This window comes from Desmodus rotundus, chromosome 13, assembly GCF_022682495.2.
Source record: "Desmodus rotundus isolate HL8 chromosome 13, HLdesRot8A.1, whole genome shotgun sequence".
Classification (NCBI taxonomy): domain Eukaryota; kingdom Metazoa; phylum Chordata; class Mammalia; order Chiroptera; family Phyllostomidae; genus Desmodus; species Desmodus rotundus.
The window spans coordinates 93,152,396-93,169,501 of record NC_071399.1 but is presented as its reverse complement, the minus strand read 5'-3'; the positions used below and the strand labels follow the sequence as shown (position 1 = coordinate 93,169,501).

Genomic DNA, 17,106 nt, shown 5'->3' with positions numbered 1-17,106 from the left:
CGGGGCCGGCGTGGTCTCCCCGCCCAGGCCTGCTTGCCGTGCGCTGTGTGTGCTCATTTTTCTGTGTGTTTGCAGGCTTCTCAACGGTCTGGCAGGGCCTGGAGTGTGCCGCTAAGTGCATCGTGAACAACGTGTCGGCAGAAACCGTGCAGACCGTCAGACACAAGTAAGTCGAGCTTCGCCGTGGCAACGAAGGAGCCTCGTTTGGTGTTTGTGAAACCCAGGAACGTTAAATCGGCTGTCTGGTTATTTTTATTAAGGATCTGATAACTCGTTTTCACTTGCTGTTTTCTTAGGTGAGGAGAACAATACTTTCAGCAAATTAATAGAATTACTTTGATTTTGCCTTTTATTACTAATTGTTATAAATGTCTATTCGTCCTTAATGCAAAGATCAGTTTACTTTTAAAAGCCTGGAGTTTTTGTACACTGCATTAATTGCGTGTTCTTGGTGGGTGACATGTGCCTATGACTTTGATGGGAAAACTTGAATTATAACTAAACTGCCGTACTTTGTCAATATTAGCTCCTTCTGTGTGCAGAGAACCTTAGGTTTTGTCACCTGCTGTTGCACCTGCCACTGGCTCCGCGTGGGGGGCTGGGCAGGAGGCGTGTCTCCATCCCGTACACGGGACGGTGGGCAGAGGGACTAGGGTTTGCTCAGGCTCACCCGGTAACGGTGCTATTGAAGAAGAGACTCGAAGCAGGATCTCCCGACTTTCCTCTTTGTTCTGTCTCTCTAAGCACTAGAGGCAGCCAGGCCTAAACATTAAATCTAGTATGAAGGACCTGAGTTGCTTTCTTAGCTTCAAATTACTTTAGATCTTGATATTTAATGTTTTTTAAGAAAGAAAACAGCAGTATTAGTGGTGTTCTCAACACTTGGATACTGGTGTTCATTGTCTGCTCACAGCGTGAGTTCGCACTGAGGCCTCAGACACCGTGCTGGGTGCTGCTCCTGGGTGTTGCTTACCTTCCCTTGGAGGCCGCAGCATGGAGCCCCAGGCCCTGCCGCCCTGTTGGGGCACCTGCGCAGGGGCGGTACCTGCGGTCATTTTCCTCCGCCATCCGCAGGTCTTTGAGTCACTCCTGCCCTCGCACCTGAGCCCTGGCTGAGGAAACACCAGCTCAGTCCCCGAAGTTGGCTGGACGGCTCAGTCTGAGGCAGGCCTGCCCTGGAACCAGAGCAGTGCGGCACCTCATCTTGGAGTGCCGGCTTTACCAAAAGATTCGGAAACGGAAAGAGCGTAGACCTGAGGTTCTTTGTAACGCCCACGCCTCCCTGCTCCCTTCTTGCCCCTCACGGTGCCTCGTCCGGCCGACCCCCTCTGCGGCTGCCGGGAAGGATGGGCTCCGGTTGGGAAAGCAGCTGCTGCTTTTGTTGCAAGTGCAGGGGGGTGGTCAGAGGTGCCTTTAGGCCTAAAGTGAGTTAGTTTTAGATCAGCAGTGTCATTCGCTGGCACAGGTAATGAGGCAGTCGTGTTAGGAAGCAGGAAGTGCTCTCTCGGGTTCATCCATTTCCTGCTTTAATGGGAAAGTAAGGCTGACCGAGATACCAGTAAGGAGAGCTTCCTTGAAGGTGAGGTTCACGTAACTACGGTGGTACGGGGTTTGGGTGTCGACTTTCTGTTTCCGGTCCTTGGTGAGGTTAACTTAGTACAAACAGGACATGTTAACAGTGGTTCTGAGCGGATTTGTTCTGTTGAGGTGTTTCGCTCTTCTTTCAAGCCTTCCCTCCAAAGACTCGTGGACTGGAAAGAGCAGGCGGGTGGGGATTCAGGTAGGTGGGGTTGTGGTTCTAACGACAAGGGTGCTTGAGTCTCAGCGGTGACTTGAACAGGAGCTTGGGGGCTGGGGGTGCGAGGGGCAGTGGCTGCTGAAGGGCCCCCTTCAAGCTGTGCTGTTTTGTCACTCAACGGGCACCGGCCCAGATGCAGAAATTGTCTTTTAGGAGAAGAAACTGCAAATGTTAAACCAGATATTTATCACAGAAGAAATAGAAAAGCTAGTTCTTTCATTTAATTCTGCTCTCGTTTACTTACATAGATTTATATTTATTTACATGTATGATACAAATATGATACTTATTTACATTTATGAATTTTATTTATACTATGAAAAAACATTGCCAGAGTGAACATTTCTGTTTTTCTACTGCAACCCAACTGGTAGGATAAAAAAGCAAACTTGTATTCTTATGGCCTGTGATACATTGCTCTCTCAGTTAGTCACTTTAGACCTGCCTTAATTCTATGCATTCTGCGTAGGAGAGGAACAAGCGTCTTAGGCACATTCCCGTGTCTCACTGCCAGAGGCGGAAGCCAGTACCGAGGACGGTCTTTCCCGTTTAGACGTATTCAGAAGCAGGTCGTGTTAAGAGAAGTGTATTCTGCATCTTCATGCTTTCGAGTGTGACTCAGGACCACGTTCACTGATTATGCGTGGTTTGCCTGAGGGTCTGTGTAGTTAATTCCACTGGTAAAACTTTTAGGTCAGTGTGTGGGAAATTCATTAGGGCTTCGTTGTTGTCAGTTGCGCTGATACCTTGTCTCACTTGAGATTCAGCAGCAAGGAGGCTCACCGCAGCGGCCAAGAGCTCGAGTGACTCCCGCCCGCGCGTGGACTTGGAGCACACTGCCTGCTAAATAAATCATCGCCAGGCACAGGGCCTCCCAACTCACCGGGGAGCTTGTTTTCCAGTCTGCGTTGTTTAGAGGACAGTAGTTGAAGTGAGCTAGGCTCATTTTTGCTTTCCCTTTGTAACATTTTATCTTAGAACAGACATTTGTGAAGAATAAGCTTAGTAAAAATATTTTCCTATAAGGAATTTACTTTTAATGTACAGCGTTTTATTGGTTAGTTTAGTGAATCTTCACTAAAACTCTCCGTAACTGGGTGAAGGGGCAAATGCAGGCGCCTCGAGGGCAAGGCCGGGCAGGTGCTGGGCACCCGGAACCCGTTCTGTGTGACGTGCGCTGGACCCAGTACTTGCCCAGGAGCAGTCTTCTCCCGTCTGCTGGTGGCCGCAGGAATGGCCCCACACCATCGTTCTGTCCTTGGGCCGTTTTCCCGTCTTCTAGATACTCAGCCCCTCTCGCAGTCACCGTACAGTGTGAGCTCCAGACCCTGCGCTCGGTAGTGTTCCTCTCCACACGGGGAGCCAGGAGTGAGGCTGACACCCCAGAGGGGCCCTGACCCTTCGCACTCAGCGGGGTGGACCCGCACTCCTGCGGGCTTGTGGGCGTGGTCACACCGGGCTTGTGGGCGTGGTCACATCGGGCGGAGGCTGCGCACAGGGCAGCGAGTGTGCCTTCAGTGGCTGCAGCCTGACGGACCCACGTTGGAGTTGGTGTTTTCTTCACGTGCCTTTTATCTTGGGTTCTGCAGCAGGTCTGCTGACCTCCCTTCCGTGCCATCTGCAGCGTGCAAGGACCCATCTGTCTTACGTCTCGGGTCCCCCACGACCGCCCGCGGGTGGGCATGGTCTGACCACACGCGCACGGCCGCCTCCCCCACGGGCCCTCCTCCGGGCGTGGCAGGGCTGTCGGGACAGCGCGTCTCTCAGCCCGCCCCTCAGTCTGGTTGTGTGGCACCGCCTCGTGGGGCTGCCATCCCCCACTCACCGTCAGATGCCAGCACCAGGCTTCAGTCTGTGCTGCACCCTTCCCCGCTTGTCCCCACTTGTCCCGGGTGCCACCGATACCAGGGCTGCCGTTACTGCCCCAGAGCCAGCAGCGCGGTTCTTTGTCCCGTTGGCTCTTCTGTCAGTCTTCGGGCCCCTGTGTCCTCACTGTGTGGCCACTGCCCCATTCCGCCCACTCGCCCTGCTTGTCGAGTTTGTCCCCTGTTCTCCGGCCTCGTTGCCACCACGCAGACCGCACCTCACCTTCCCCGCGGCCTCCACAGCCGGCTTCCTGGCCGGCTCCTCCGAGTTCAGCCTTGCAGCTCGTGGTGCAGCCTGCGTCCGTCTTTCTGAACCCCGAGCTTGTCAGGCCCTTCCCGCTGATTGCGAGTCAAGTGTGAACTCCTCCGTTCAGGAGCTTGCAGCTTCCTGCGAAGTTCTTCATAAACTGGCCACAGCCCACCTGCCGTCAGTCTGTTTGGTGGGGAGACTAGTAAGAAGCCTTTTCTATTTTAAGTATTTCAGGTTCATGTTTCTGAGGCTAGCGTTGAAGTTTGTATGCAAGTTAAGTTGGGTTTCAGGCAGGTTCATTTGCAAGTCACAGCGATTGCAGTTTTGTTTCACAGTAGTCGGTGGGTGAAACTCGGACGCACGGTGGCGTGCTCTCTGTGGACACCACTGCGCCACTGGAGGCAGTTCTGGAAAACCTCCTTCACGTTGCGGATGGAATGCCCTTGACCTAGAGCGCGCCCCAGACTTGTTTTTCACCGTCCTTCACTCGGTGCAGCAGTTACTCAGTGCGTAAAGTCTGTTTCAGACGCTTTCATGAAAATGAACTTTTAAAAATAACCCAAAATAAGCTTTATCTTTTAGGCGTTCTGGGTGTTTTTAGCAGTGCCGTTGGACTCTGAGCGGGGAGGGCGCCGAGCAGTCAGTCATTCCTGGCAGAAGAGCAGGGCAGGCGCCGGCCGGCTGGGGGCAGGGGTGGTGGGCGAGGGTGTGTCAGAAGCCCAGCGCAGGGCTGAGCTGCTCCTCAGGTCTTCAGGAGGATGGGGCCTGTGAGGCCACAGAGACGTCCTGGGCTTTGACGGTCCCCCTGGTGCGAGAGGAGGCAGCGATGAGGAGCCTGAAGGTCACGGCCGCACACAGGCCCTCAGTTGGTAGCTGTTGCCCCCGGCATGCAGGCCGCTGTGCTGACAGATCGGCAGACCGGCTGGGGACGTGGAGTGAGCGCAGGGGAGGGATGGGCGTGGGTGCCAGACCCCCCTTCGAGGGCCTCGTTGAAAGCCCTGCAGCCACGGGTCGGGCGTTCCCGGCAGAAGTGTCGGGAGAGCGTGCCGAGGGGTCAGCCCGTGCTGGTGGGACAGGCGTCCCCAGTGGTCCCGAGCAGAAGCAGATGGGTCCGGAGAGGGTGCCCTGTTCTCAGGCACTCTCGTGTGGCTGCTTCGCTGCCACTCACGGCCCGGAGGCAGGGCCCTGGAGAGAGCCGCGTCCCCAGGGGGCAACACGGTCACCCCTCTGGTGCTGGCCTGCGTTAACGCCGGGCCCGGACAGAACGAGTCGCCGGTCAGGAGTGCAGTACGATGGCATCACTTTTCAGCCCTGAGGTGGGAAGAAGCCACCAAGCACCTGTTCCAGGCCAGGTGAGGAGAAACACAGGGTTTGTGTAGAGGATGGACTCGGTGTCGGTGTCAGATGTTCAGGCACAGGTCAGCAAGCACCTAGGGAGCCCCAGCGTGTCCCAGAGAGAAGGGTGCAGTTTTGCCTTTGGCTGCCACCCCGTGTTCTAGCAGCCCTTCCCTGGGGGACCCTGTGGCCGAGAGCGGCTGTGGAAGCCCGGTGTTTGGAGCGAGGCTGGCCTGCTTCAGGGCCCTGGTGCAGGGCCTCAGACTCCCCACTCTTGGAGAGACGGCACCGGGAGCTGCCTGTGTGCTGCCGTGCGGCCCCGCGCCCTACTGCCCCCAGCCCCCGTGGTGGGGGTGGGGGAGGGGGGCAGGTCGCTGGCTCGTGCTGCAGCAGGTGTCCATCACTGCCGGCGCTGGTGTGCGGGCGCAGGGCGGTCAGTGAGGGACGCAGAGCGTCTCTGTGTGAATGGGCGTTTGTTCCGGTGAGACGAGCCGTGCATGGGCATCGGGCGGTGTGAGTGGGGGTCCCGGAAGAGTGGGAGCGGTGGCAGGGCTGATGGATGGCCGCAGGGCGGGGCCCGTGCGATAAGGCTGTTGAAATGGCTTAGGTCCCGCGAAGGCCGTGGTTGGCTGGCTTGCAGGTGAGCAGTTAGCCGGGGTGAGTGCCAGGGTGAGTGACGTCCCCGCAGATACCATCCAGGACAGAGGTTCTGGGGCGGGACAGGTGTGCCTGGTGGGGGGTGGGGGCGCGTCTGCAGTGGCCTGAGGGGGGACGGTGCTGGGGACTTGCTGCTGAACGACACACTCAGATTCTGAGTGCTTGACACGCGCAGCCAGTCTGGTTGCGGCGGGACTCGGGTTCCTCACGACCCTGGACCTGCCCTGCAGCGGCTCCCGCAGACCCTCGGTCTCGTCTTTCCGGAGGGGTGGGGGAAAGGGAATCGTGATGGTAAACCGCCGCCCCTGCAGCTCATGTTCTGTCCTCCACACACCGCCTGTCACACTGGCCTCAGCCAGCCCGGCTCACTCCCACGCAGTTTTGGCTAAAGGAGAGAATACAGTGCAGTGTGACTTCATTCTTCCTGTGTTCTCAGTTGTTCGTGAGGGTGCGCCCTGACCTTTGACCTCGCTTCCAGGGATAACATGCCGACCACGTGACTTAGCACGGATTCAGAGACCTGAGTGTGTGCGTACTTTCACCGAGTGTGTGCTGACCTTCCCTCCACAGGTACGGGCACACCGCGGGAGAGGCCACCCACGATGCTGTGGACTCTGCCATCAACGTGGGCATGACCGCCTACAACCTGGACAACATCGGCATCAAAGCGATGGTGAAGAAGACCGCCAAGGAGACCGGGCAGACCATCCTGGACGACTACAGAGTGGTGGACCCCTCCAAGGGGGGCGGCCTCGGAGGGGGCCCGCAGGCGAATGCGAAAGGGGGGAAGGATACACCCCCAGAGGAAGGAGAGGGGAGCGAGGCCCAGAAGAAGGGCCCATGACGCGGCCGTGCGAGGAGGAGGAGGAGGCAGCGAGCGGGCACCAGTGACAGGCCGGGGTTCTCCAGTGCCTTCGTTCCCGAGCGGCGGTTTCGCGAGCTTTCCGGCCCGTGCGCGCCCCCGGGGAGAAGAGTTGGTATTCTTTCATGTGGCCTTTAGAAATATGCACTTGTGTTCCCAGTGAGTTTATTTTTCCTAAATGTGGCTAAAGTTTTGCAGTTAAAACAAGGTTAATAATAACATGTGCCCTCATTAAACCTAAAATTGAACTATTTTTGTATTTGCTATCCTTCAAAAGCGAGGTAGGAAATTATCATATATTTACATAAAGCTTAGCATTTAGTGACCTTAGTTTTGCTTGTATTGGGAAGGAATGACTTAAACTGTTGTTTCCCCTTTTGCACTAATTGTGGGTTTCGGGTGCTTGTCAGGGTTTACAGTATGTCAGCGAAATAGAAACTGTCCCTAAACTGAACGAATTCTCCAGTAACATTTAAAAGACTTTCTCAAAACGGGGAGTCGACTAATCGCGAAAAAGAAAACGAGGCTCTGTAAAATTATTTAGTAGCTTACGTCTTCACTGGAAACAAGGCAGATGGTCTTTGTGACTTAAAATGAAAACAGACAGACGCTGAAGATTCTGGGTTTCGAACGGTAGTGATGTAGCAGGAGCCTGGGGAGTTTGGGGGGGTGATTGGTGTTGTATTAAAATGCAGAGTGATTATTAGCTTAATTGGACAAAAAGTACTGTAAGAAATCATTCACCATACCTACTTTCTGTAAGCTTTTCCAAAAGGCTAACATTTTGTAAAAACAAATATAAACAGTATTAAGTTTATGGGTGGTAGATACATTTTTATTTTGGAATTCAGTCGTTGGAATTTTACATATTAAAAAGCTAATTAAATTATTGGAAAGAAAAGCTTTTATTCATCATTAATGGAAAGAATGTCGTGAAGGTGCCGGGCTCAGTCCGTGGGGAGCGAGCATCGCCGTGTGTCTCGGCGGTGGACCCGCAAGCCACCAGCACACAGGTAAAACGCCTGTGGCTTTGTTGTTTGCTTTACCGGCTTCAAAAGCGTGCCGCCGGGTCTCCTAGTTACCTGTGCCGATGTGTTTCTGAACCGGACGGCTACTAGTTTGTCAGAGCTTCCGTGGGACTGCCTCGGGTAGCGCACCTGGTGAGGAGGCCGTCCCAGGTCCTCGGCCTCCGACACATTCCCGGGCCTGTGCGGTATTTCAGGAGCACGCAGATCGGTGGGGGCTTTCCCTAGGCTGAGGACACTGTACTAGTTGAGATGGAAAGAAAATTGGTAGGTAGCGCCCAGCCATCCTCTGCCTTGTTTAACAAAAGGAATGACAACCGGCGGAGCTGAAAGTCTGAAAAGTAACCTGGGGCCAGAGGTCAGCACGGCCGGGCTTGTCGCCAGGCGTCTGGGTGACGCTTGTACTTCTTCACTCTGTCCGTGGGTTGGGCGTTGCCCTTTCAGATTTCACAGCTAGACCACGTCTTGGTAAGTGTGACATCTGTGTTAGAACTCAACTACACGTACATGTTTTATGAAGGAAGAAGGGGCCACACACTCAGCCTACCAGCCCAGGGCAGGCCTGCGTGGGGGGACCTGCAAACTCAGAGACCAAAGTGACTGCACGGGGCGGTCTGAACAGGAAGATCCCTCGCTGAAGGTGAGTCCTGGCGGCAGTCCCGCCCTAGGCCCGGCCTGTCCTCCCTGTCAGAGGTCCCCCTCCCCCTTCACGGAGCCGCTCTGTCACCTTTGTGCCTCTGAGATCACACCACCCCTGGGATGCAGAGTGGCCCCTTGTTCCCGGAGCTCAGACCCCAGCCCCTCACCTCACCTGTCCCCACACGCTGGTGCTCCTGTCACTTGTCTCTGAGTCTCAGAGGTTTCCCGGCTCTGCTTTCCCTGCCACCATGGATTTCATGTCCCCCTCCCCCCCCCGCCCCCACCAGCGCCGTCCCCTTGGCTGACTTATTAAGTGAGCAGCGACATCGCCGTTTTCCGGAGCATTTTCTGAGTCTGTTGAGACTTTGCTTCCTGGCCGTTGTCAGTTTGGCTCAAATACACTCAGGATGCTCGCTGCAAGGTTTGGTGTTTCTCACGCCGGCACCTGAACGTGCGCACATGGGCTGGTTTGCTGTGACTCCCCCAGGAGTTGCGGGGGCTGTGCAGTCCAGGCATTTGTGGCCTGGGCTGGGGGCGGCGGAGCCAGTGTCTTCGGTCTGTCCTGGATGCCACAGGCCAGAGACCCGGGAAGAGCGCCTGGCGGGCCCGTCCGAGGCCAGGGGAGACCACATCCTCACGGAAGCGGGCAGGCGGAGTCCCTGTTTCTCAGAGTCCCTGACCCAGGCCTCCACCTGCCTGAGCGAGGGCCACCCACCCTGGGGAGAGTGTCAGCTCCCCTCCATCCACTGAGTGAAATGCCGATGTTCCTTGCCCCCAGAAAGCCCCACCCAGGCACACTCTGAGTGACATGTGGCCGGAAGTCTGGGCTCCTTGGGGCCTAGCCATGCCCACACCATCAGCCCCCACGGCCCCTTAGCCCAGGTGTCATGGCTCAGAGGCCTTTCCCCAGCTCTTGGGCCCCGGGACTCAGCAGGTGACACCTCTCTACACGGACCCTAACAGGCCTTCCCGCACGCTCCCTCTGCAGAGGGGGCCTCCCGCGGGGCCCGACTACCTGAGCAGCGACAGCTGCTGTTTATCTAGTGCTCCCCGTGGGCCAGGAGTGTTGGGAGTTCTCCGTGGGTGACCTCGCTTCCACCTCAGCGTCCCTAAGCGGTGCGTACTGCGCTTGCTGTCAGAGTCTTTATTTTGCGGAAGAGGACACTGAGGTTCAGGGGTCAGCGCCGCCCGAGTTGGGGAGAGCAGTACGGAGGGAGGGGGGTCACAGCGCTAGTCGAAACGGAGGGACCCAACACGGGAGAGTGGTGTCGGACATCTGCCTGGTCCTTCCTGAACAGGACGGTGGAAGGACCGACGGTCCCAGTAGGTTTCCACCGATTCCAGCTACTTAGCGCTGAGTATTTTTTATAATTCCATTGGCTTGATTATGGAAAATTCCCACGATATTAGCTGAAAGATCATCAGTCCTAGCTCTTGTCTTTTTCTCTGTCTTTGAGGGTATTAGTGTAAGCTTGAAAAAAATAAAATGCCAACCTTTGGGCTTGTTGGCCAGAGACCAGAAACTAGTTTTCTGGCCTGTTCCTGCCAAACCCAGGAACAGGTGTTTGTCAGTGGGCTCCCTAATCTGATGTTTCCACTTGGTGTTTGGTGCAGCAACAGAAGTGCTTAAAAGACACGTCATTGTTTCTGAATAGCTGGTTTTCTTCAAAAATTTTTTTCTATTCGTGATACATTTTACAGATCCAGAAAGATGAGTAAAAGAATCTCAAAATAGATTAAAAAAAAACCCCAGATAATGTTTTTAAATGTATTCTTACGCAAAAAGGTGTCCTGGGAGGAAACGGTTTGATCGCCCTGGAGGGGAGGCACTGGAGCGAAGGGGGACGAGGACCCTCCTGCCCCTTCCCAGCTCACTCTGCTCAAACTCGGCCGGCCGGAGAGCCCGGTGCTGGCGTGTGGTCGGAGAAGCGGCACCTCGGAGGTGAGGGGTGGGGTCCCAGCCAGCGTCCATTCGCCTGTTGCCCACGCGACATCCCTAGTGAATGAAATCCGTCATCTGTGGTAGAGGGCGGTGTGTACATGGCAGGTTTCTGAGCCAAAGCCACGCCGATGGAGCCTCAGAGTACGCAGGGCTGCGGCACTGGGGCGCAGGGGCGAGGCGGGTGGAAAAGCTGCGTTCTGTCCATCCAAGTCGGCACGTGGGTGGCTACCGTGTGTCTCTGGGCGAAGCAGGGCAGATAGGTGGCGCCGCACCGTGAAGGCATGTGGACCAGCCGGGTGGGTTTATTTTCTTTAGTTCCAGTGTTTTTGTTTGTTTTTCTTTTTTAACTTGTGGTTGGAAGTGTAGTGACCTGGAAGTAGCATGAGCGGTGGAGAAGATTCTGGACCCTCCTGACCCGAAGGAGCAGGGGACGCCGTTACAAAGAAGCCAGAGAACAAAACATCAGTTCTTGCTTTTCGGTATTTCCAAAGCTTTGACGCTGGTGTGAATCACGAAGATTTGCAAGAATGTGTAATCCATAACTACCCTCCCACCCCCGCTCCCTTGCCCCCTTTCCCCCTCTGTCTGCACGGGCTGGGGAGGAGGACGGAAGCCCCCAGGACTGCGAATAAGGGGGGGTGGCACCCTGCTCCCCACAACCTGCCTCAGGCTGAGCACAGAGGTGGAAACGCAGGATTTGCCTCGACACACGACTTACACACTGACAAGAGTTCTTTCAAACGACACCTCTCGGTGACACGGTGTGTGCTCTGAAAGCAGCGACTGTATTTAGCATCTCTTGCACATCCCTCTGTACACGGTGCATCTCCAGTTGCTGTTCATTGAACCGATTCCTGAAAATGCTACAAACGATCTTGCCGGCAAACGAGGTGGCTCTCGGACATTAAACGCACCTTCAGCCTGATGTGCAACTCCGTTTATTTTCTACCCAAACGGCTCCAAGCCGCCGCCAAGCTTAACAGCTCCCCCGAGAGAGAGCTCCTCCCAACCTCCAGGCCCGCCCTCCTGTCTTCCCAAACCCACCCTCTAAAGCGAAGACTTTCCTGAGCTCCAGCATTTATCCGGGGAGCCGTTCCACAGTTTCTTTGGTCACAAACTTTTGCAGTCAGTTTCTAGTATTTTTTCCATAAATGACCAGTTCTCCAAATACATGTTGGTAAACAAACCAAGTGAAGCAATCATCGGGAGTCTCATCCGGTAGGTGTGCTGAGGGCCCCTCCCCAGCACTCAGACCCGAGCAGGAAACCGGAGGTCCTTCCCAGGACGGGCTGCGGTGCTGTCCGCTCGGTGTCGGCAGGGACTGCGGGAACGGGAAACGACGCACGGGGAGGCAGAGACGAAGGCGGCGCATCTTGCCCGTCGGAGGTGGATGGGGCCGTGGATGGGGCCGTGGATGGGGCCGGGATGGCACTAACGCAGACGCGTCAGGATTGGCGGGCAGACATCTTGATCGCAGTCCTGACGGTGACACTTCTCGTCACAGCGGGCGGCTTCGGGCTGTGTCTGCACGGTACCCGAACTCCGAGGACAACCTGGGCTGGAGTGGAATTGTCCGGGAAGTCGTGGTGGGCCGCCCTGTGTTGTCTTGTGCTGTCGTCTAGTTGAACCATGATGAGCGAGGTATTGCTGGTAACGGGGCCGTCGTGCGGCTCCAGTGAAGCAGCGAACAGAGGGACCGGGAGCCACGCTCTGTGGGAGTGACTGTTTTTACATGCGACTGCATGTGGTTCGGACTTGACCAGGCGCCGGCAGCGCCTCGAGCAGTAGTACCGAGCACAGGATTGCTTTCCGGCAGCCTCACTCGTAATGTGCTATGGAGGCGTTCAAGGCGGGCATTTCAGAGTGTCAAACCCGTTCCTGTGTGGACTCTACTTGCAAGTCCAAAACGTCCGTCAGTTAGGAAGCCTTTGCCGCAGGCCCCCAACGCATTCTTTTCTTAGTCGGTAATAAAATGTTACCAGGTTTCTGTTTAACTCAAGTCACAGCCTTCGTGTCTTAACTTTTGGATGTGGGGCACCACTCCGACATGCTCACCCGGGGTTCGGCTGGTGTGCCGGAAGAATGGGAGTTGCACACACAGGCACACGTACCGGGTGTGTTTAAGTTTATAACGTGCGAGAGGCGTTCGTTCACTGGGCAGACACTGGCTGAGACCCGCATGGGCCGGCATGTCGAGTGGACTCACTTCCCGTTCCCGCTGAAGAGAGAGAGGTTCGCTGTTCCCGGGAGACGGTGTCAGGCTCAAACACGAGTGTGGGGCGCGATGGGAGTTCTGCCTGCGAAGGAAGGAAACCCAGGTAAGCGGGACTCCGGCTCAGGTGAGGGCAGAACGACGGCCTTTCCCAGGAGGCAGTGCTCGGCCCAATGCTGGGGCGCAGCGAGAGGGTCTTAGGGTATGGGGGTGGGCTCTGGTTCTTCAGCCCATTCATGCTTCTCCTTCCATCGGTGAAGCCACGAACAAGGATCAGCAGCTTTAGGAGAAATAAAACGCTACTTCTCTTTCCGTGCTCTGCAAAAGCTGGGTGAGGGAACGCTGCTCTGTCCCAAGGCTGAGAGGAGCTCCCTCTGTCTCCCTGCCTATGTCTATGTACCTGGGTCTTGGGGGGCTGTCCGTGAGCAACCCCACCGTGCGGCCAGCCGCATTGGTGAGGCCAGCCTGGCTCACCTCCTCGCTCCCAGGGACTGTGCCATGCAGGCAGTGCGCCCCCTAGTGAGAACATGCGCTGCCACCCACTGCCCCTCCTGTGGGGACGGCTGGGTGTGGCTGTAAAGGGAAAAGGGCAACGTGGTGGTGGAGGAAGTTCTCTCTGCAGCAAGTCAACACTGGAGCCTGAGATGATGGACGGAAACAGGCCCCTTTCTGACACGGGCCAAGGCCAGGAACGGTGTCAGCCGAGGCGATGGTGATGAGGATGGGGGTGGTTTTCGTTCCCGTTTATGGTCAGGTAACCAGGTTGTGGAAGAGCCATGCTGTCACCTGGATTGGCTCCCTGTCACCCCTCCCACTGTCGCTGGGACGGCAGCTGCCTGCCACGCCAGCACTCGCAGTTCTGGTCGCCCACGGCCGCTCACACCCTGTAGCTCGGGCTGCGGTAGCACGGCATCTGTGGCTCTGCGGCTGGCTGGGAGCCCGCGGGGACTGCCAGTCACAGTGACCACCCGCGGCTCCTGTGGCTCCAGGCTGCCAAGAGGACGTGTCCCCAGAGCAAGAATCCGAAAAGGCACAAGTGACAGGAAGGGCCAGGCTAGGCAAAGGCCACCGCAGAGCCAGCAGGGTCACTGCTGCTGTCTTCTCAAAACTGTCACTGCGTCAAAGCCGGGGACTTGGACTCCACTGGAGAAGGTCACGGTTCACCAGGCCGTGTCAGAGGGCCTTCACTGAAGTCCTACAGAACCGGGGAACGCAGGCGGCCACGGGCAGCCTCGAACACGCCCTCTGAGAGCCCGGGGGTGGCCGACAGCGCGTGGGGCTGGAGCGCACGCGGTTAGGCTGCGGGAGAGGACACGGGGGAGTCCTTAGCATGATGCTAATGAATTCCTAGCCACCACGAGGGCGGTGGAGTGATGGCAGGGGAGTTTCAAAATGCACTTCATTGTTTCAACCTCACAAAAGAAATGTGGGCACCAGTGGCAGCAAGAGGTGCGTGGGTTTGACCACTGTTTCTACTCCCCGAAACCCCTGCCGCCTCGCTCCCGCCTCACTCTCAGCCCAGGAGCTTCGCTCCCTACTTTGAATAGGAAAGGGGCCATCGGAAGAGGGTTTCCACTCGTTGCCACCCAGACAGCCGCCCTCCTCCCCGTCTGTGCACATGGTCCACCCGCATCCCGATCTGGGGCTCATCCCTCCCCTCACAGCCCATCTCGTCTCCCACCACCTGCCCTCTGCCCTGCCGCCTCTGGTTTCCCCACCCTGCCACTCCCCCACCTCCTACAGACCCAATGAGATGGTTTCATCCAGAAACAGGACAGCCCCCCACTGTCGGCCGCTTGCCCTGCTCCATGTACAGCGAGGTGTTCGCAACAGCAGCGTTCTGTCTCCGCTCTCACCCGACACTTCCCCCCTTTGAGAGGTAATTATAATCCCTGTGAACTACTTAATTTTGCATGCTTTATACTCTACGAAGCACATTCATTTGTTTTTATTCACTCAAACATTTATTCTTTAAAAATGCCGAGAAGGCCCAAAGGATGACGCATGTCAAATCCAGAGCACGCTTAGAAATTACCTTTCCCTCAGAATTCTTCCCGCATTTTCATCATCACTCAGAAAAACCATAGAAATCATGTGAAACGTCGCGAATACTTCACATGAAAAACGAAAGTGCAATGCTAAGCTAAATGGGCAGGACTTAACATTATATGGTAACAGTGACTTGTTCTCCATCAAGCACATACAATGTGCACGTTAATGTAATGCACATTCTTTGTCACGCAACAGTCCCATGAGAGAAAATCCAGTACTGTCCCCCTCAATCCGTGGGACGCCCAGCTCACAGAGGCAGACGGGCTCGCTCGGGGTCACACATCCTGGAGATGCGGAGCCAGGCTCTCCCCCTCCGACCCACCCACTGCCCGCAGCCCCCTCTCCACCGACTTCCCAGCACGGCCGGGCCTGTCATAGCTCCAGGTGGGACACCAGCTGACCGAGGCTCTCCCAGGGGCCGGGATCAGAGCATCTCTGGAGACTGCTCTTTGAAAACTGTAGCCTTTAGGGAAAGATAGCAAAACCCTGTAATTTTGTTAACAATCGATCGAGGGAGGAAAAAAACGTGTTTGCACACCTCTCTGTTACTTTCAACCCAGAAATACCCTTATTTCTAATTTGGAAAGTCAGGAAAATAGTATTTGTTTTGCTCTTGTTAACGGAAAAAGTGGTCAGGGTTTTTTCTCCCCCTGCCATGGAGTTACATCGCCACCTTGTGGTACGTAGACATTGCTGCAAGCAGCTTTAAGCTTCGCGTTTCTTAGCTGTAGGTAGAATTTTTTTAAAATCTAAAGTGTATTTGTTTTAAAAAGACAAAATAGACTACAAGCCTGTCCTTGTGTATGGCCTTTCTCTGTCCTTCACTGAAGTGGGGCCTGTCCCCTGTCTTGCAGCACCAGCCGGGCAGCAATGTCACCTTCTGTGCCCTTCTGAGTGGCAGTGCGGGGATGGGGACGCCTTCGGCCCAAAAAGCATGTGGGAGAAAGGGCCTCTTGTCTTGGGGCCTGTGCCCTGGCCTGCAGCTGTGTGCCACCTGGGGAGTCGGAATATCAAGTGCCACCTACAAAAGCGCTCTGGCTGCCTGCTTCTCGGTAACACACCCCAGTCCCACTCCAGAAATGGGGCTCCAGCCTCACGGAGTGGGGGGCTTGGGGGGGCTGGAGTGGCCTGGTGGTGGAGCGCATCCATGCACCTCTAAGACGCATTCGATGGCCTCCCTGGCTGCTCCCTCGGGCTCTGCCACATGTTCGTGGTGATGATAAATGCACTTGCTTCCCTTGATGAGTCTGTGTTGTTCTGGAAGGAAATGTGGTTCTCCGGGAGGGAGGTGTTGGTCTGGTGGTGGCAGAGCGTTCTAGTTCTCTGTGGCAGAGATGACAGAAATGCTGGGTGAGCTGGGAGTGGGGCCGCCTGCCCGGCACGGAGGTGGCGGAGGCTCAAGCTGCAGGGTGTGGCTCCTCTCCCTGGTCTGGGCTGGAGCTCGGCTGAGGGATCAGGTTCCTTACCCAGTGGAGCCCGGGGCGGAGGGGGGTGGGGTGTCTGGACAGAGGGGCGAGGCATCTCCCCCGGCAGCCGGGGCCAGAGTAGCCAGCGACTGAGGAAAAAGTGTGGGGTTCCAAGAATCCCACGTCCAGTCAAGAAATTGTATCCAAGGACAGGAGACCTATTAAGTCATAGTCTTTGTATAAAACCGGTATTTGTTCATAGGCAGGTGCTATCCTGGATTTGGTATGCATCGTTCCGGTTTATTTTTAAATACTTTTCTACATATTGTGTGTGTGTGTGTGTGTGTGTGTGTGTGTGTGTGTGTGTGTATAAGATGCCCCTAGCTGCTGTAGCTCAGTGGATTGAACACAGGCCTGAGAACCAAAGAGTCACTGGTTGGATTCCCAGTCGGGGCACATGCCTGGGTTGCTGGGCAGGTCCCCAGTAGGGGGCGCATGAGAGGCAACCACACAGGATGTTTCTCTCCCTTTCTCCCACCCTTCCCCTCTGTCTAAAAAAATTTAAAAACCTTTAAAAAATGTATATGAATTTCCTACTGTACATATTCCATCTTCATGCTGCCCATGTTGCTACATAAAGACCTAGTGAGTTTTGTCCGCTGTTGCATGTGTACGTCCTCATGCATTTATTTGTTCCCCGCTTTGTGTACAGTGAGAATGTTTCCCAAATATCCCTATGATAAACATTGCCCCAGTGAGTGTCCACACCCACGTCTCCTGGCACACAGGGTCCTCGTCGGGTTGGCTAAGTCTTCCCAGGGGGTGGACGCCGATGTTTTCTGCTTTGCAGGCCCCTTGATCTCTTGCACCTGCAACACCTGGACAAATGGGGGTGGGGCTGTGATCCGGCAAATCTCCGTTTCAAAACCAGGCTGCAGCTGGATTTGGCCTGCAGGCTGCAGGTTGCTGGCCCTTGCTTTGGGCACCAAACCACCGGGAGCTTGGTCAAAGCGCAGCAGCGAGGCTATGGTAGCAGGCCCGTTGACGGGCTGGCCTCCTCTGG

The 17,106-nt window shown here is 55.8% G+C and overlaps 1 protein-coding gene across 3 annotated transcripts in view; it reads left to right on the top strand.

Moving 5' to 3' along the window:
• Positions 1-12,372, top strand: part of SPART (spartin) — a 32,298-nt gene extending 19,926 nt beyond the window's left edge. For 2 of the 3 annotated variants that reach the window (XM_053916508.1, XM_053916506.1), the window contains 5 exons: positions 76-166; positions 6,476-8,432; positions 9,420-9,547; positions 10,218-10,373; positions 10,735-12,372. In XM_053916508.1, the coding sequence (XP_053772483.1) occupies positions 76-166; positions 6,476-6,749 (365 nt within the window). In that variant the 3' untranslated portion in view covers positions 6,750-8,432; positions 9,420-9,547; positions 10,218-10,373; positions 10,735-12,372. The remainder of the gene's footprint in view (positions 1-75; positions 167-6,475; positions 8,433-9,419; positions 9,548-10,217; positions 10,374-10,734) is intronic. The other variant, XM_053916507.1, reaches the window with a different exon arrangement.
• The last annotated feature ends 4,734 nt before the right edge of the window (positions 12,373-17,106 follow it).